Here is a 20246-nt window from a genome sequence, read left to right as displayed (position 1 = left end):
GTTTGATCCTTCCCCTCCACCTCTTGCCCTCCCGGAGAAAAGTACTTTCTTGTTCCCTTGCATTTCAGGGACTGAAGTGGAGAGTGACTGCCTGCGCTTCAGGAGACGGTATTTGTAGGGCAGGGAGGTTTTACAGCTGGCATGGATGACTAGATCACTGATCCCTTGTCGCTGTTACTACCTGAGTGAAAGAGTGAAATAGCAGGGATAGCTACGTCCGGCTTTAGCACATCCAGACTCTCAAATAGCCTCAAACAAAATCAGCAGCATAGCAGGTTCTTCAGTGATGTTACGCTATTTCTTCTCATTTTGTTTGGGAGCCCTTAGAGACCACTGTCTCGCTGATCAAGGTGCTATGCGAGCCAAACAAAAAATGATCCACGCCCAAAGGTCTCCTTGCGTGAACGAGCAGAGACAGCGGGTGACATGGAAATGTGGGAAACCACAAGGAAACCCCGAGACGGTTTTGGTCAGCAGGATGTACGGCGGTATCAGCACAGCAGCAGCCCGGCCTCTGCCGAGATTCTGTTAGCACTGCAGAATACAAGACTGTGAAAGAAAGGCTTCAAAAGGAACTCATGAAATGTGAAGCTTAGGCTGACCGCTCTCAGCCACAGGATCAAGGGCTCTGGCTGCAGCTGGAAGGCAGGCAGGGTACGCAAAGTGTAATCCAAGCGAGAACAACTCTGAGAGGGAATGGTAATGAAGAAGCTGAAAAAATGCTTGGGATATCAGATCAGTATCTAAAACAGAAGGTCAAAGAATCATACAATTATTTAGGTTGGAAGGACCTCTGGAGGACATCTGTCTCAACTCCCTGTGACTGGGCAGGGGGAGCAGAAGGGAGGGATAACCTCCCAAGCTCAAAGCTTAAGTTGCTCAGGGCGTTTGAAATACAATATACATGTTTTGTTGGAGGGATACATCAAACGGTGGGAGGCATACAGCCAGTACGTGGTGGGAGGAATACAAGCCGTAATAAAAAACATTTGAAGATTAAATCTGGCTTGTTCTGGGACTTCTGAAACATCTTTTCAAGCTGACTTATAGAACCCAGAGGGTCAGTGGGTTTCTAGAAAGTATAAAATACATTTAAGATCATGATTAATAGTCATAACAATGTTTCTGTATCATCCAAATAAGGAACCATTTCCAAAAGTGACTGGCATGTCTTTTCTGGAAGTCAAAAGACTTGAAATCCTAATTTATGCATTTTTGCAGATAGCCTGTCTGATCCATATAGAATAACCATTCTGTGCTTCTTTGCCATCTCTCTGACCTTTCACTTGTTTAGTCTTGCTTGATAAGACGAAATTTGTTTAATGTTCACATCTGCGAATGACACGAAGCGCAGGGAAGCAGCAAATGGCATCTTTTACCCCTGACATACTTAGCAAGAATACTAATTGAAGAATTATTGCAGTAGGATGTAGAGGGTCAATTTCAAAGTTTGAAAAGGCTTTGCTGAGCTTATATTGTCGTTTAACTTTCCTTTCTTGAATACCATTGCTTGGTGTAATTTGTTCATGTTGTTTAAAACACATGCTTTGAAGTGGTTCCGTTTTGTAGCAGTTGGTATTGTTGGACACTGTCAAACCCTAGGACTTTCAGGTTTGTTTGTTTGGCTTTTTTTATACATGCTCATTAAACAGAAGCTATAAAGCAAGATAGGGTGAGTGACTCATTTTGCTGAGAGACGTACATGCGTGTTCTCTTCTTTATCACCGCGTGATGGAATAAAAAAAAACCAGGCTAACAAAGGCAAAACCGCAGAAGCGGAGGACCTAGCTAACACTGGCTCTCTCTGGCAGACATAAAAAATATCCAAAATCCCCTCCAGAATCCAAAGCAATTAAATTTGACTAGAATCCTCCAAAATGAAACAAAACCAATGCAAGCTGAAAACGATTGAAAACCCAAAGGACAAAACGCAGCAGCCCACGCCAAGCACACCATTGCCTATATATAACAATTAAGGAAAGCCTTCAGAAACCCAAAGTCAGGAACTTTTCTGCTGCGTGTAGCATGACCAGCAACCCCCTTTGTTGTTAAACTGGTTGATGAGATTCATTAAGAGTTCAGCTTTTCAGTTATTTGTAACTTTGTCAAAATATTTGAGCTAAAATTTCCTCTGCTGGAGGTGGAATATTTATAAAATGTTCCAGGTAAAAATAGTTCCACTATTTTCAGGAATGAAACTATAAGAAAAGATTATGTTTCCTGATATTCTTTTTGAGAAGTTCTGTGTGGTGTTTTGGGGGGGAGGATACTGTAACTTTGGCAGAGGAGCAGCCTCTTCCAAAGGAGTGGCATCTGCCACCTGACATTGCATTCATACTTGGCAAGCTGGCCAAGAGAAGATGGAGCCAGACTCTGCTCCCAGTGGCCCTGAGAAAGCACCAGAGGCAACAGCCACGACTTGCAACAAGGGAGATTCCTGCTGAGCATTAGGAAAAGCCTCTCCCCAAGGCATGTTTTAGCACTGGCGTGGGGGCCCCCAGAGGCAGAGGAATCTCCATCCTTGGAGGTGCTCAGACACACCTGGACAAGGCCCTGAGCAACATGAACTAGCTCAGGGTCCTGAGGGCATCCTCCCTGCTCCTGGGGCTTTGACTGTGTGAGATTGGGACCAGGTCAGAAACAGTGCAGCTGAAGACTGCCCCTTCCCTCTGGTGACTTTGGGGAGAGTTTGCAGGAAGCTCTGCTGGAGCCTTAGCCAGGCTGACCCCCTGCCCCAGGAGCTGCTTATAAGCTGGTGCTCTTGTCCTTGGCTCCTGCCTGAGCAGTATTGCCTGTGCGTGACCACACACTCGTGTTGATCTAGATCCATGGATAGGCTTCCTGGCTTGACCCGAGACCTGCCTTGTCACGATGGACTTGTCTGGCAATCGCTGGACTGTGCCTCACCCTGGTTACTGCCTCCAGACCTGATCTTGAAACTGACTTGACTTCTTAGTTTGACTTTGGACCTGCCTCGTCACCACAGGCTTGTCTGACAATCTGGATTCTCAGCTGAACCTGGCTAGCATCACTGTACCTGCCTTGCTCTCCTTACGTGGGTGCTTCCCCTTGCTGGGGAAACAGCTTCCTCTGCCTGCCTTGTTACCACCCCTGGCTCTCAGCTGCTGTTCCTTTGGGGAGCAGCCAGCCCTCACTGCCCCCAACAACCTGCTGTGAGCAGGGAGTTGGGGTCGGGACCTCCAGAGGTCCCTTCCCAACCAAATCTTTCTGTGAATTTATGACAGTTCTCTAGCCAAGTTAAAAGGAAAGAAAAAATCAACTTCTCTGGGCAGGGAAGAAAACATAGCGGTGAAGACATTGTGTTGATGCTTAGCTGCATGGTGTATTATATCTGGGGAAGGGAGAAAGGACCAGAGGAACAGGGACAAGGAAAGGGGTCTAGCAAAGAGGCAGGTGGAGGAAGACGTGGAAATGGGCAGCAGTGCAGTTGCTGTGATATCACTCCACTACTCTGTAAATCCCAGAACAAAGGGGTAACATCAGACCCTAGCAGAAGGTATGCACACAACTCTCCTCTCCAGCTGCACCATGTCACAAATGATTCGCGTTCACATGTCAGTCCTGAATTGTCAAAATAGAAATACCTACTGCCCTGCAAGCCTCCTCCACCTCTCTCACTGCATCTCTCAGACGCCATTAAATGTCCTTCATCTGCAGTTGTATTTCGAGGCTGGTCTGCTGGTGATGCACGGGCTGAGAAAGGGGACGGAGCTGGCCTACCTAGGGGCGTACATGTCCCAAGGCAGCCTGTGACTCAAGGATCTCTCTGTGGAGATTCTCAGCATCTTCTGCATGTCTCCTTGAAGACCTGCTTCTACAGTCACCTGTAGTAAGAGAGAAGGTCTTCAAGGGAGACTGGAAAGATGGATTTAAAATCTCCTAAACTGTAGTGAACAGAAAACCATGATGCATTGCAATCCATTTATTCTTGCAGCAGTCATGAGGTAGGGACTTGAAATAAGATTCGTGGCTAATTTAGAAGTCTAAGAACCAGGACTTTACTCTGAACAGCATTTCTTGTCACTTTCCCTTGCCATTCCTTTAACATTTAAAAAAAAATAAAATATACCATAATGGACCCACTCTGGGATAGCCTGAGTCCTGCTGGAAGACACAGAGAGGCTGTTGTGCAGTGCAAGTGGAAAGGCAACCCTTGGTCACTAGCAGGAGCGAATAACTGGGGGTTCTGGCACTGCCTGTGTACAGCTGAGTCTCTCACTTCTGGGGAGATTTATAGGGCTTTCGCATACAGTGCATGCTAAAAAAGCACGTACAAACAGCGCAAGCAAATACATTTCACTGCAGCCTCATTCTGTGACATCATTTCTTTTTAACAGTGAAAATCTCTCAGACTTTAAATCAATCACCCTACAGCCAAGTGACAAGAAATTGCAAAGCACTAACACCAGTGTGAGCTTCAGAAACTACGACAGTATTGGTATCCTCTTTTTTCTGTGGCCGTGACGAATGCTGGGTGTATTTTTAAGTACGCTAGTGTTTCCCAAGCCGTTTTGCTTTTGGTAAATGTATAGCCATTGTGCTGCATGTGTGAGTGTGTACAGCTGTACAAGCACATTTGACATACCTTCTAAAGATCGTTTTGCTAAGGTCTTACTATACAGTTAGGAACCTATTTTCTGCAAGAGTACTGAACACCCAGCTATCTCCTTGACCCCAACAAGGATTGCTAAATGCTTCAACTCTTTTGGAAAATTAAGACGCTTATTTAGGTGTCCCAAGCTGGATTTAAGATGCAAATTGAAGCATCTAGTTAAAAAAAAACACCCCAAATTTTCCCTCAGTCCTTACCACTAACTTCACTCTGTCAGCAGTGAGTACCACGTCTGCTCTCTAATTAACCCCAGGACTGCCTCACGTTACAGTGCAGCCAGGAGGTGCTCAGGCAGGATGGACTTGCTGTAGGAATCTATGCTGACCAGACCTAGACACACTAGGTTTGTGTCAAGTCCTTGTTCCCCACTGTGTTTCCTGTACCAAAAGAGTCAAGAGGTACCATGTCACCAAGACATCTCTGTTTATTCAAAACCACCTTTCATCCTTCAGCTTTGTATCACCACGTCCACCCACATACAGTCTGCGGTGCTCCCTCAAACAGTTTGCTGAGTTACCCTGGGCTGTTTCCCACAGTCTTGCTGTAATTATTGAATGGGTGACTCTGCAATGGTATGACCTTTCTGTGGTTATATTTCCGAGTCCTCAATAGGGCCGTTCAAAAATACTGCAGTAGGAAGTGATGGCAAAGATTCATTGGGACGGATAAAGTTTTTACCTGGGAACTGTTTTACTTTTGAGACAGTATGGTCTCGGGTCGACCTATTCTCCACAACCTGATTCTTAAGCGTCCCTGTATCTGAGTCCCAGGCTTGTCCCCGCCGCAGTTTCTTAAAGGTGTTACGGAAACCCTCAGTACTAAAGTAGTAGATCAAGGGGTCCAGCGTGCAGTTCATGCTGGCCAACAGCATTGTCGTAATTAACACTTGACGCACGGAGGCCTGTGTTTCTTTATCAACCTTCATCACCTGGGCCTTTATCATCCCATAAACTGCCAGGGTAGTGTTGTAGGGCACAAAGCAGATGATGAAAATGACCAGATTGACCAAGAGGAGACGGACGGTCTTCTGCTGTCGCAAGGTCTTTGTCTGGCTGTCCTGGCAGAGCTCCTGAAAGATCCGAATCGAGCAGTATGTCACAGAGCTGAGAGGCAGGAGAAACCCCAAGATTTCAGCCAGGACAACTAGTGGGAAGAGGTTATTCTGCCACATGTTGTCACTAAAGCTTTCAAAGCACAGATAAATGGTCTGGTTGTGTACCTCACAGTGGTTTTGCTTGTGGACTATGGCTGTCGGGATGGAGCCCGTGAAGATCACAACCCAGACAATCAGGCAAAGGAGCTTGGCCACCTTGGGGCGCCGCAGATGGCGCCAGCGAAGTGGGTGGACAATGGCAACATAGCGATCCAGGTTGATACACATGAGGAAGAGGCAGCTACCATACATGTTGATCTGGAAGACAGAGCCAGAGACCTGGCACAGGGTGTTACCAAAGGGCCAGTGGTGGTTGGAATAGTAGTAGAGTCGCAGCGGCAGAGGGAGTGTGAAGGTGAGGTCGCTCATGGCCAGGTTGAACATGTAGATCATCACTACAGACTTTAGGCGCAGGTAGCGAATGAATATCCATAGGGCCATCACGTTCAGTATCAAGCCTGTAATGAATATCAGGATGTAGCCAGGCAGGAGGAGGTGGTGGTTGAAGGTGTAATCCTTGCATGTCTGAGACGCATTGGAAGCTGACATGCCCAGCAGGGATCAGGGGAGGGTCTCGCTGAGATGGTTGAGCCTGCTGGTGGGCTAAAGAGGCACAAAGAAAAGCACTGAGAGAAGTCATTCCCCTCTAAGAAGCTATGGGCAGGTCATTCCCCTCATCTGCAGCTGGGAGACAGATGGGCACGTCTCTCTCTTGACTGGTGCTACTTTGGATTGTTGGTCAGTGGTCATCTGGCAGGGATGGTAATGTAGTCAGCTTCTGCCTCTACTTCAGCAATTCTTTCCAGTGGTTATGGGGATGCTGATGTGATGGAGGGTCATTGCCAGTCGTTGAATGTCAGCACAATTCCTGGTCAGAGTGGAAGACCAAGACAGGAGAGTTTAAGTTAGAGGGAGAAACCTCTTGAAAGGTCAAAATCCCACCATGATGGCTTCTGCTGCAAGAGCTCACAAAGAAACCAAAAGACTAAGAAAAATGGACAGTAGAAAAGTAATTACATGGCAGAAGAAGCCAGAGCACAGAGAAGGTAATTGTTGTACATAATTATTTACTGCTCAGCCCCAGAGAATGCACGTTGCTTTGATCACTGCTGAGAGCACATGTATACAAGAAAGGGACAGCACAAGAGCACACAGGAAAAGCAGTCAAGACAGCTCCAGAAAAAGAGAGAGAGAGAAAGAAAAAGAAGAGAGCAAGCATTTTGAGGGAAAAATGCTGACTGGAAGGAACTTAAAATAAAAACTGCATGGTATTGTTTCATATCAGAGAAATAGGACTTTGTACATCCATTGCAGATAAAAAGAATTACACTGCAGTTAGACTGGACTCCACCCTAGCTCCTTTTCATAGGTGGAACAACTCACACAAACCTGAGTCCCAGCTAGCTGGAGTTCCTTACATTGCTTACATTCATACAGCTCCATTGGTGTTCTCTTTTGAATGGGACCAGTGGTGCCTATTTGAATTGCATGTCCTCAGATCATCTTCCTGCTTACAACACCATAAAGAATGAAGCAGGCCAAGTCCCACAAACACAGAGCAGTACAGCCAGGTAAGGGAGGACACAGCAAAGAAGGAAGGGCCATGGGATTCATGTGGGCAAACATATCTGTGACTCCAAGTTAGCGTGAGGCTGGTAACCACTCTAGATACTAATGATAGCACTGTCCCACCAAACATTGATCAACTGGAGTGAATCCAGTGGAAGGTGACCAAAGTAATCTGGGGGCTGGAGCACTTGCCCTATGAGGAGATGCCGAGGGAACTGTTCTTGTTCAACTGGAGAAGAGAAGGCTCCAGGGGATATAATAGCAGCCTACTTGTATTGGGTTTGTGTGGCACGGTTTTTGTAACAGCAGGACTCTAGGAGTGGCTTCTATGAGAACATGCTAGAAGCTTTCCCCATGTCCAATAGAGCCAATTCCAGCTGGCTCCAAGATGGACCCACCGCTGGCCAAGGCTGAGCCCATCGGCAACGGTGGAAGCACCTCTGTGATAACATATTTAAGAAGGGGAAAGAAAACTGCTGTGCAACAGCAACCAGAAGAGAGGAGTGAGAATATGTGAGAGAAACAAGTCTGCAGACACCAGGTCAGTGAAGAAGGAGTGGAGGAGCTGCTCCAGGCACCAGAGCAGAGGTTCCCCTGCAGCCTGTGGTGCAGACCATGGTGAGGCAGGCTGTTCCCCTGCAGCCCGTGGAGGTTAATGGTGGAGCAGATATCCACATGCAGCCCATGGATGTCCCCAAGCTGGAGCAGGTTACTGGCAGGACTTGTGACCCTGTGGGGGACCCATGCTGGAGCAGTTTGTGAAGAACTGCAGCCTGTGGGAAGGACTCACATTGGAGAAGTTTGTGGTGGATGTCTCCTGTGGGAGGGACCCCACACTGGAGCAGGAGAAGAGTGTGAAGAGTCCTCCCCCTGAGGAGGAAAGAGCAGCAGAAACAACGTGTAATGAACTGACCACAACTCCCATTCCCTGTCCCCCTGTGCTGCTCAGGGGGAGGAGGTAGAGAACTTGGGAGTAAAGCTGAGCCCAGGAAGAAGGGAGGGGTGGGGGGAAGGTGTTTTAAGATTTGTCTTTATTTCTCATTATCCTACTCTGATTTGATTGGTAATAAATTAAATTAGTTTTTCCCTGAGTCAAGTCAGTTTTGCCCGTGACATTAACTGCTGAGTGATCTCCCTGTCCTTATCTTGACCCACGAGCCTTTTGTTATATTTTCTCTCTCCTGCCCAGCTGAGGAAGGGGAGTGACAGAGCAGCTTTGCTGGGCAGCTGTCCAGCCGGAGTCAACCCTCCACCCTCCCCAAACCTGCAATTTGGCTACTGGTAGAGGACAGAGTTAGCTGTTCACGGTGAGGCATGGCAGGGGAACAAGAGGCAATGGGCTTAAACTGAAGTAATAGATAGTCAGACTGGATATAGGGAAAAAAATGTTTTCACTGTGAGGACAGTCAGGTATTGCAACAGGTTTCCTAGAGAGGTTGTGGAGTCTCCATCCTTGGAAGTTTTCAAAACCAGACTCTGTAAAGTCCAGAGTAACCTTATCTGATCTGATAGCTGACTCTGCTTTGAGTAGGAGGTTGGGCTAGAGACTGCCTTAATTATTCTATGATCCTAAAACTAGACATCTGCTCTCAAAGCTGTCACAGTGGAATAGGGGTTGGCAAGTATGACACAGTTCCCCACAGCTGTTTTCAGGAGTTAGTATAGGGACTCCTTCACAGAGCCCATGTAGAGTGTGATTCACCTCAAAAGGATAGTAGAATTTTCTGTCTAGAGGAAAGCTTTACATAAGGTTGATATTAATGTAAGAGGAAGCTAATCAGCAACTTGACAGGCATGACAAGCAAGTCAGACCTTCTGGGTGGCATCGTGGGGCAATGCACAGATCTAGAGGGAGGATCTATGAAAGACAGAAGCAGCGTGTGCTGACCACATAGATAAGAAAAGATTCATTCTGGCAACAATATGTTAAGCAATGAAAGTGGAAGTCTATTACAAGACGGTAGACAGCTATCAATTTGCCCATCCTTTTGTGGTGCTGGGCAGGTCTGCCACCAAGACAGGTTTCTTCGAGGAACTTTTCTACTGGTTTGTCAAGCTACATCTGAGTGGCTTTCACCCTTCTTTGATAATGATGGATGAAAACTTTGTGTGAACAAAGTATAAGTTAATCCAGCAAGACAAGGCAAATGTGCAAGAATGTTGTTGGTTTCAAGTGAAATTATTAGATGTCTCAAAAAGTCTCAAGGAGGATACGCCAGCTTTTGCTAGAGCCAAAACCTTGCAATGACTGCAGACTGAACAGACTGGCGAGACCTCCATCTTGACAGAGACAAAGTGAGTGAGACTGAGACTCTGTGAGAGAACATGACATGCTCTAACATGTGTGCCCAGACCAGCCAGGTGTCACGTGAAGATGACTTGTCTCCACAGACAAGCTTTTTTTATCAAGAGGTATTCAATGAACACCTCTAGAGAATATACTATGTAAACACTATCCATACTGTGTGAGATCAGTGGTCTATCTACAACCAGTATTCTATCTCAAATCATGGATGGTGAAGGGATAATGTAAGAACAGTGCAATCATGTAGTTATGCTCCCTAAAGTTCTCTTTCTGCTTCCAGCATGTTGTAGTCCAGGGATTTCCTGAGCCAGAGGTGACCTATTTGTATTCAGTAGTCCTCAGGGAACTTTTCTTTCATGATTTTTTCCAGTTGCTTTTTGAGTTAATGTAAAATTTACCATCTACAACATCCAGTGCCAGGAGTGCCAAGGAATTCCACAGCTTAATCTCATCTCAGGCGAAGAACCACTTCCTTGTACTAATTTTTGAATCACCACCTGCTAGATGTGGTTCCTAGTTTTAGTGCTGGAAGAGACAGTGGAAAAAACATCCCTATTCACCTTCACCTTATCACTGATGATTTTATAAACATCTACCATATTCCCCCTCAGTAACCGTTTGTTTTTTTTTTTGAGGCTAAATGGTCCTTGTCTTCATAGCTGTTCTTCACAGAGGAGCCGTTCTGTCCTTGTTGCCCTTCTCAGCACCTTTCCACTTCTGCTACAGCCTTTGTGAGCCCTATGGTGGGGTGCTCAAGATGTACACAATGTCATTGATGTGGCTGCACTGGGCTGAGTAGGCGTAGAACTCATTTGCAAGGGGTAATGGTCAGTTCAGATTGGTTTTTCTCATCACTTTGCTAGGTGAAATTTCAGCTGTTATTTTAAGGCCAGCCACTCACACTTCTCTTAATCTCTGCAGTTCTTCGCAGCCAACCCTCATCTTTTCTAACTTGAATAATTTTATATCTCCAACGGATTTGTTATTTTATTATTCATCCCTGATGAATAAGTCAAACAGTCCAAGCCCCAGCACTGGTGTCTTATAACTCCACTGAGAAAACCCATCTACCCTCATTCTGTCCTGTCTTTTAGGCACTTTTTATCCAGGTAGGAACCTTTTCTCTAAATTTCTTTAAGCACCATTGGTGAGAGCCCTTTTGAAAACCTTTTGGAAATCCACATGGGCCACTGTTCACGTGCTTGTTGACTCCTTCAAAGAAGGACTGTGAGACACAGCATCCCTTTATAAAAGCCATGACGACTCTTCCCCAGTAATTAGAGGTGACTGCATGCCAATTGATTTTTTCCTTTATTATAGCTTCTACTAATTTGTTCAGCAGAGACATCAGGCTCCCTGGTCTGAAATCCCCCAAGAACCTTTTCTCAATTTGTGTCTGCTAGTGAGCCTTTAAAAACAGTTTTAAGCAAATGTTTCTACACCACAGTTAGTCAGGTCTTACACCCTTCAGTTGTTTTCAGACCTCTGGGGTAGGAGCTGTGTGGTTTCAGACATTGCTTAGTTCATATTGCTGCTCCATAACCATTCCTACCACTGTTTTGATCAGAGACAGTCCTCTGATGAATTTCCCTGTAAAGAGAGTTTCTGGCATGGAAATCTCCCAGGGTTTCCTGCCATGAACACCAGTGCAAGAAATCTGTTTAATTTTTTGCCCACCATCCCCTTTTCTTTTTTTCTGAGTGGTCTTTCCTTAGATACGAGCCCTTCAGCCTTCGAGACACCGAACAGCAGAGTTCTAAACAGGCAGAAAACATCACTGAGAGTGGAAAACATACTGGGGGTTTTTGAGGGGATTTTTTTTGTGGGTGGATGGAAAGACAGAAGCAAGAATCCACTAACAGTGGTGTTATTGAAGCTAAGCTGATAGTCTCAAATTTGACATAACAGATACTGTAATCAAGATCTCAGAGACCTGAAATGACCTGCGTACATGCACGGTCTTTGGAAAGATGAAGTTGTGGGAATGGAACGTTTCTCCGCAGAGCTCTGGAGGTACTGTTTTGACTGTCCCTCACTGAAGAGGAAAGCTATGGGTAAAGCAGGCTGGTAGCAGAGAGACAGAAGAGCTGAAACTGGTTGAATTATCCTTGTTGGTTAATGTCTGAGCGCCACAGGCCATGTTCTTTGTGGCTGCCTCTACAAGAACCTCAAGTACTCGTTGCTCTACACAAAAGCTTCTGAGAGGTCTCAAGTCATCAGCTACATAAGGAGGCAAAGGTACTGCAGCTGAATCATCCTCCTCCTCACGATGAGATGCTGTCTTGAAATCCTGAGGGAACTTTCTGTTTGGTGACTGACCTTATGTGGCCCAGGAGGTGGAGGAAGCATCTTTTTACCTCTCAGTGAAGATCAGTATGAGCCCCTGAAGGCCATCTTCCCAGACCATGGACTTTTCCCCAGCAGGGGTAGAAAAGAGCAATTCAAACTACGGCTGCAACTTAGGCAGGTACTTCTTTCTGTTTGCAGGTGGAAAGTGAATTTGTTGCTAGTATTCATGCTCTGGGGGGTGGGCAGGGGGAATGACATAGACATGACACATGTGCACATGTGCGTGTGTATATACACACACACACAGACACACACACACACACACACTGAGCAGCTGCTGCAGGGGAGGCTGCAGAAACTATAAGGAAGGAAAAACACCGGTGAGGGAGGAAGAGGTGCTGGTATAGGTGTGAGATGGGGGCAACGCTGCCTGCTGTTGTTGTGTGAGGGGAGAGGAGAAAGTGATGCTGGAGGATGGGCAGACAATCCCCCCCCAAAAAAACAGTTGAAAAACAATGCACCATCCTCCCCTGCCATACACCTCCTCCTGTGACCACCCCACTCGGACAACAGCCACCTGCCTCCCCTAAGCGCTCAGGAGCTGCCCAGGGCCCTGGCTGGCGTGGGGTGCTGGACTGAGACGAGCCAGAGGTTGGGCTCAAGGTGGGCACCTCTTGCCAGAGGCAGGAAAACAGCTGCTAGCAAGAAGTGCCCCCCAGGACATGCAAAACACATGGGGATTTTGAAATTTTTTTTTTGGGGTGTGGGAAAACCCTAGCTGTACTTGCATGCAGGGGCTGGAACAGGCAGGTGTGCCCTGAGATGAGATGTGTGCCTGGCATCTCGCTGCCTGGTCCTGGGCATCTTCTCTCCTGACACTATCTCACCAATAGCTGCTGCCTCCTAGCACCGCAGAAATGACAAAGGAGCACAGCATGGTGGGACACAGCGTTATGCATGGGGTTGAGAAATGAGGTGGAAAAAGACAGCTAGAAAAATCTTGCTGAGCATGCTGCAGGGTCAGTGTTTCTGAGAGAGAGACTTGTCATTTAAATCCTGGCGTGCTTTGGGGCTGCCCTGGGGATGCAGACAGAGAACACAGCGTCAGGGTGCAGAGCAGTGCAGCTGAAAACACAAACTGCACAAGCTCGCTTAGTAAATCTGAAACAGAGAGGAAATAACAAAGAACGCACCAAACCTCAAAAAAAACACCCAACTTTGCTTTAGAAATGGAAGGTATAATTTTTCATAAATGTGGGTGCTTTTTACCTGCTGTAGGTGATATTTAAGCCCCACTTTTCTCCTTTTTTCTAACTCAGAAATTAGATTATTGTGATGATTAGAACCATGAAGACATTCAAGACTTAGGGTGGCTTGTTTTTAATGAGATACATGACACCAAAGCTGAGACCTCTGTTTTTAACTCACGAGGTCTGATCACACTGCTGCTGCCTGCTCCCTAGAGGTGTCACCCCACTTAATCTCCTGAAGGCCCCATGGGAGAGGACTTCCATTGTGGGCACCTTGGCAAGTAAGCCTTGCAGGAGGCCCATGGTTTTAGTATCACAGGATCCCAAAGGAAGCCTCCATTTGAATAAATACTGAGATGTGCCCTGTACCTCTAGGCAACTGAAGAGGCGTAGAGGGTTCCCCAAGTGCCCTGTGGTCAGGTCTAGACGCACATGCACAGCAGCTCACGGGGACCAGTGCCCGGTGCGCCCAGACCATCCAGCTCTCCAGATGTTTCCGTCTCACTTACCTCTCTGCTGGTGAAGAGCCAAGGGTGCACGCGGGCTTGCCGGCGAGCGATCGCTGTCACTGCAGAGGTCTCGATCCAGTCACCAGAACTGCAAGCAGCTTGAATCAAAACAGAACCAGGCAGGCTCTTTGGCTACTTGTTTATCCAAACCACAGCCGTCCTCTACCGCGCCATGGCTGGTCCTACGTCTGTCATGCTGCAGTTCATCTCCCCTCCTTTCTCACTTCCTGATGCACTTCTGGCTGGCCACAAAGCGTGAACTTTGCTATCCAAAGCTGATAAGCTAAAACACATCCTATGAAAGCAAACGTAATCATGAAAGAAGCAACACCCAGGTGTCCTTGCAACTGAGGAGACCTGCCCTGAGTCATAGTGCCAAATACTTGCTTGTCTTTGCTCACATGCTAACTCAGCCACCCCCAGGACTGTCAGGGGAAAATTAAAACATCCCCCTCCCCAAAATATTGCCAAACAGGAGGTAGAAGTGAAATATGGGAAGTGAGAGCAAAGTCGATTTGATCACTAGCCAGCGCAAAGGCTCAGAGTCCTGTCAATCCCACGGATTTTCTCTGCAGCCCTTGCCTGGCTCCACTGCTGCTGGCTGTTGCTGCTGGTGTTTGACTTTCTCATTCCCTGCGTCCCTTGTTCTGCCATCACTGCCTTCTCATTCAGGGAGTGACACGCCAAGGGATATATGTTCATGCTGCTCATAAATCCTTGGAGGGCACAATAGCACCCGAACCACTGATCTCACCCTGCTGCTTTTTAGTGCCTCTCTTTTTTAACCAAACCCTCTTTCTCACTTCCTAGTTGCTGGGATCTTTGTTCTCACAGCTTTTTTGTGTCTCTTCAGTTCCCATCAAGGCTCTGGTACTGATAAAGGCTTGCAGATATATTGCGGGGGGGTGGGGTGGTGTCCTCCTTTGCAAAAGGAGTCTCTGACATCCTCTGTGGGAACTTTCCCCTCCCCTGCGGCCCTCGCCCCTTGCACACATGTGCCCATACCTGGCTGAGCCTGGAAGTCCTGGCTTTACCGTGTGTGTCAGAAGAGGAGGACACAATGGCACTTAGCCTAGCCTGCGATCCCGCGCTGCCCCACAGCATCCCTCACCCAGCCAGGTCCACTCACCTCACCGGGTCTTGGTGCATCAGCCCGCAAACTCCGGCTCCTCACTGCCCGGGTGGGCTCACACCTTCACCCCTCGCTCTTTCCTGGGGGCTCAGCTTGTGGGGAAGAGCAGCGCAACCCCTGGCATTCCCTCACCGCTGTGTGAGTCGACAGCAGGTAAGACCAGATTAGTGGGGTGTGTGTTGGAGGCTACACCCTGATGCTGCAGATCCCAACACGCCTGCCACCCCAGAGCGCTGGCTCCAGAAAGCAGGAGCAGGGACCCGACAGAACGAGGGACACGGGGAGCTGGAAAGGCAAGGAGAGAGGTGGAAAGCATGCTACAACAGAGGGGCTGCTCAGGTTTGAAAGGATGACTGATAAAGCCCAATGCTCTTCAGACCTCTTTGTGCAAGGAAAAGTGGAAGAGCACAGCAAAGCGGTTAACTCACATGTGGGGCCGTGGTGGAAGAACCATAGCGGGGGCAGAGCAGCCGTGTTTCACTTTCTGAATGATTCAGACAGGAAAAGCAGAAACCTCTGGGCTGCATGAGGAGTTTCACCTTCCAGGGCGGTGGGGACAGCTGGTGTTTCCCAGGCCTGCTGGGGGAATGGCAGGCTTTTCTCCCAGGGTGTTTCAGCTCCCCGGTCACACAACTCACATTTTCCTGGACTCTCAGGGGCTTTAGGAAAGGGCTACCTACTGAGAAGAGGGGCAGCCACCCCATTATGCCTGCTTAGGAGAAGAGCAAGGACTGTCCCTCTTGCCATGGAGAAGAACATGAAGGGGGTGAAGGGAGACATGCCAGGGAAAGAGTTAAGAGAGCCAGGGAGCAGCTGGGCTGGGTCTGTTTGCTGTAGCTATGTGGGCTGCAGGGTAGGAAAGAAGAATCTCCAGCCTGACGGAGGCAGATGAGGGAGGGTCCTCAGGGACGGTGGCTGGGGATGAGGGAGGCAGCAGGTCTTCCCCTCTCTGCTCCTGTGAGCTGTCATTGCAGGGAAACTCTCCAGCTCCCCAAAGGGCTTGGTGACAAAGTGATGACGAGCCGGTGGGTCTAACGACAGCTGCTTGGTGCTGCCAGGTTTTTCTTGTGTGGAAGGCTCTCTCTGCGGCTGACTGGGTCTCGAGCTGCTTCCTGCTGATGAGGTGACTTGACCGTGGAGGAAGACAACCAGATCGTCTGCTGACAGGACAGCAGAGACTGGGGGTCTGACACTGATGCTGTCCCCAGCCATGTGAGCTGCCTCTGACGGATGCACGCCCCAGAGCCCTAGTTCAGAGCTCTCCCACGATGCTGCCTGAGTTGTAGGTAGGGAACAGCACCAGCGTGGACGCCCTCGCAGGGCCAACCCAGCAGGTTTTTGCAGGCCACTGGGTCTCCGATGCTGTCAGGCGCACCAGGACAGCCCATGGTCATTGCCCAGGGCAGGGGCTACCCGTGCTTTGCAGTGGTGGGCTGGAGCTGCTGTGAGAGTGACTGTCGAGCACAGGCAGTGGGAGGTCGCAGGAGGGGATTCAGGTGGCTGCTGCACTGTGGCTGAAGGTGGAGTTTTGCAGGGGACAGGATGGAGATGGTGTGGCTGTATGTGGTGCTGATCCCTGTGCAGCACGTCCTTGCTGTGACCTGGCTGTAAGTATGCTTTGCACTTATATTGTCTGGATTGGAAAGTCACCTGGGGAGGTGCTGTCTCCCAAGAGAACAGGCAGGTCTGTGAGAAAAGGGTGGAAGAAGGAACCTGGGCAATGCTAAGGCAGCACATTAGAAGGGGCATCTCTGGGAGCATGAAGGGACAGGGACGGTGAAGCTGAAGAGGTGCAGACCAGGACGGGGAGCATGAATGTCCAATTTGGCACAGACAAGAGGCAGCTTATCCCCTTCCCTACCCCATTTCTGCTCTAAAATAAGGCTATAGAGGGCTAGTCCCCTCAGACATAGCCTTGGCTCTATCCCATCTATGACTAAATCTCTCCCCTGGCCCACAGGTACCTGGCCAAGCAGCCTTCTCTGCAGGCAGTCCTCCAGGACCCCAGTGGCTGTGAGGGTCTGACGGGACTGGTAAAAGAGCAGGTCCGGGTTTGCCGGCGGCAGGTGGAAGCCATGGATGCGGTGAAGTGAGGCGCGGAGCTGGCTGTCTAGGAGTGCCAGCACCAGTTTCACTCTCGGCGGTGGAACTGCTCCACGCTGCAGGGGCTGCAGGTCTTCGGCAAGGTCACCATCCAAGGTCAGCGAGGGGGAGGCGGGGCGGGCAGAGCTGGCAAGGAGTCCTTTCAGTAGGCCCATGGGATCCCCTTGACACATCGGCTTTTCCTAGGCTAGTGTGCAAGTGTCACACTGGGACCAGCCCCGGAGTGGCCAGTGCCTTCTTCCACATGCTAACATAGCTGTTAAAACAGAGCAAACTGAAACAAATGCATGTGCTGTTACAAATATTAATATTCTGGCTAAACTTCTTCCTCATTCAGCCAGGCTTGGCTTTTAGGTCCCATCTGGCCCATTCTGGGTACCAGCTCTACAGACTGGTAGATCTTCTCCCCCAACCTGCCACTAGCCTGGCCCTTTAGAGTAGCAGCTCAAATCAAACCTTTTGCTCTGAGTCTGCAGTCCCTCTTTTGTTGCAGACCAAGGAAGAAGGATCTGCCTGTGCCCCTAAAACAGCACTGAAAGGTTTTGCATGTGTTTGGATGGGAGGAGCCACGAGCAGGGGCTCTCTGGCTCCTACAGACAAGGCGGCAGGGTCCTCCCTGACAAACCCCTCTCTGTGGGAGGCTCAGCCCCTGGCTTCCCCCACCACGACTCCCTGTTCGCTTCCCTTGGGGGCTGCTGACTTCTGTCCCTCAATGGGATGCCTGGCCCAGGAACTGAGGGTGCCAAAGGAGAGGGCGTTGAGCCAGAAGGACTCCGCAGAGCCATCTCCAGGCCTCGGGAACTGCAGCACTAGATGAACATCCTGACAGAGATTTCTCCCAAGCAGTCTCCATCGGAATGCATCCTTCCTGCAGGCAGTCACAGCCTCTTTCCTGCCACGCCGTGTCCCAACAGTGCCTTCCCCCTCCGCAGACTGGTGCCTTTTCTCGCCCCGCTGCAGGCACACGGGAGTCTGCTTTCATCCACGCCATCTCCGCTGCCGGCGTTGCCTTTGCTGTGACTCGTGCCTGCAGCCGTGGGGAGCTGGAGAAGTGTGGCTGCGACCGCAGGATCCGAGGAATCAGCCCTGAAGGTGAAGGAGGAGGCTGGTGGCAGTGAGGGATGGCAGAGAAGATCCATGGGGGATACCCTCACCAGGGGAGGAGATACCTCCCTTCTCCACAGCCCTCAGCCCTTTGGGAGCTCCTCCTAGGGCTCCTCGTCCTTCATCTCATAGCCGCTTTCCCTCTGCAGGTTTCCAATGGTCGGGCTGTTCTGATAACCTGTCTTATGGGATTGCCTTCTCTCAAGCCTTCATAGACAACCCAGAGAGGAGCCATGGTGTGTCCTCCAGCCGAGCGCTCATGAACTTGCACAACAACGAGGCTGGGAGGAAGGTAAGGGCAGGAACAAGGGCTGGGAAGCAAGCCTGGCTTCAGGAGCTTCTCCCTGGCTAGGCTGAGCACGGTCCAGCGCCCCCGTACCCTGAGGAGCAGTTCAGGGCAGCCACGGGTTCCCGGAGAGGGTCTGTGTCCTGATGCCTTTCCTCAGCCCAGCACTGCACCACTCACGCCGTGCTGGCTCCTCACCTGCAGAGTGGGGTCCCAGCCTCCCCTGCCCTCCTCTGTGCACTCTCCTTTTCCTCACAGAGCCCAGCTGTGTTTTACCTTCCTTGGCCTTTTCTGCAACGGAAATTAGTTTCTCTGTTCTGCTCTGAAGGGCTCCCCTGTCCCTCCAGCCCCCCCTGAGCAAAGACACCATTTTCTGCAGTGGCCGCTGTCGGATCTGGTCCCTTGAACATCCTCTGGCTCTGGGTGGATCTGTTCCCCTCCCCACAGCTCCATGGGTCAGAGCAGGTCCCCATCTCTTCTCCTGCCTCAGGGATTTTTCTTACAGACCCAAGCCAGCCTGTTTCCCACAGAGTGGATCCCCTTCTGTTTCATATTGCCCTGGCTTAAAAAGACTTTTTTTCTCCCTTCCCTTCCGGTGATCTTGCCCTCCGGTCCTGTAGGAGGGTTTGGGGGGGAACGGCGGCTGCTGGGGTGCCTGCAGGCATGGGAGGTGTAGGGCAGGGTGTCCCGGGTCTGGCTGGCAGCTTCCTCCTGCTCCCCAGGCTCTCCTGGCCCACATGAAGGTGGAGTGCAAGTGCCATGGTGTGTCAGGCTCCTGTGAGGTGCGCACATGCTGGTAGGTCATGCCTCCCTTCCGCAAGGTGGGCAACGTCCTCAAGGAGAAGTTTGAGGGGGCGACAGAGGTTCAACCCAAGCGGGTCAGTTCCCGCAAGCTCCTGGTGCCCAAGAGTTCTCGCTTCAAGCCCTACACAGCTCACGACCTGGTCTACCTGTTGGCCAGCCCAGATTTCTGCGACCGGGACCCTCGGCACGGGGTCTTCGGCACCTCTGGCCGCCAGTGCAACCGGACGTCCCCGGCCATGGACGGCTGCGAGTTCCTGTGCTGCGGAAGGGGCTTCCGCATGGCCCAGGCGGAGGTGGTGGAGCGATGCAGCTGCGAGTTCTGCTGGTGCTGCTCCGTCAAGTGCAAGCAGTGCCGGCACCTGGTGGAGGTGCACAGCTGCCGCTGAGGGGGAGCGCGCGGGGCTGCCGGGGGCTGCCGGGGGACTGGGAGGCAGCTGGGGAGAGGACAGCCTGGGGAGAGATACAGGGAAGCAGGGGAAGGCGTGGGGGAGACACAGCCTGAGAGGGAGCAGGAGGGTTTTGCTGCCCTGCCAGAGAGCAGCCCCAGGCTCCAAGGGTGCCATCGGCTCCTGTGTGCGCCCCACACAGCACCCTCCCGCCAGCCTCATGGGGCTTTTTGTGGTTTGAATTATTTTTCCAGATGGAGGGTCAGAGGACACAGGCCCAATAAACCCCTAAACTTTAGAAATAAACCAGCTGCAATGGAAAGCAAAGTGTGTATGTCAGCTCCTTCCTCATGTGTGGCGCTTGGGACCTGGAGGGTACCTGGCTCTGCTCCCTCCTGTGGGCTGGGATGGGAAGAGGCCACGCTGGAGTCCCCGTGCTCAGCAGCCTCATGGGCTGCAGCGAGCGAGGAACACCAGGGAGCGGAGCAGGGGCGAGCAGGGACCCACCTCGGGTGTGAAAGGAGTCACTGAGGGGTGTAATAGAGTGGAAGCAGCAGAGAGAAGGGAGCAAATTAGGTTTGTGGAACAAATAAACTCTTTATTCAATAAAACTCATCCTTGGGAGAACTACTGATTCGTATAGGTGGAGGGAGGCAAGAGATGGCTGGGGACTTCAGACAAGGACGCTTGGGCCGGTGGCTCTAAATCCAGATTCTCAGGGCT

The 20246-nt window shown here is 50.1% G+C and overlaps 1 protein-coding gene and 1 pseudogene across 1 annotated transcript; one reads left to right on the top strand and one right to left on the bottom strand.

Annotated features, from left to right (window-relative positions):
- Positions 1–5222: 5222 nt before the first annotated feature.
- On the bottom strand, positions 5223–6335 carry LPAR5 (lysophosphatidic acid receptor 5). The gene has a single exon (XM_068402497.1). It carries the CDS (start codon positions 6333–6335, stop codon positions 5223–5225), a length of 1113 nt encoding a protein of 370 aa, XP_068258598.1.
- Positions 6336–16382: 10047 nt separating this feature from the next.
- On the top strand, positions 16383–19523 carry LOC137663519 (protein Wnt-4-like; annotated as a pseudogene).
- Positions 19524–20246: the final 723 nt, after the last annotated feature.

This window comes from Nyctibius grandis, chromosome 5 (assembly GCF_013368605.1).
Source record: "Nyctibius grandis isolate bNycGra1 chromosome 5, bNycGra1.pri, whole genome shotgun sequence".
Classification (NCBI taxonomy): Eukaryota; Metazoa; Chordata; class Aves; order Nyctibiiformes; family Nyctibiidae; genus Nyctibius; species Nyctibius grandis.
This window is presented reverse-complemented; position numbering and strand designations above follow the sequence as displayed.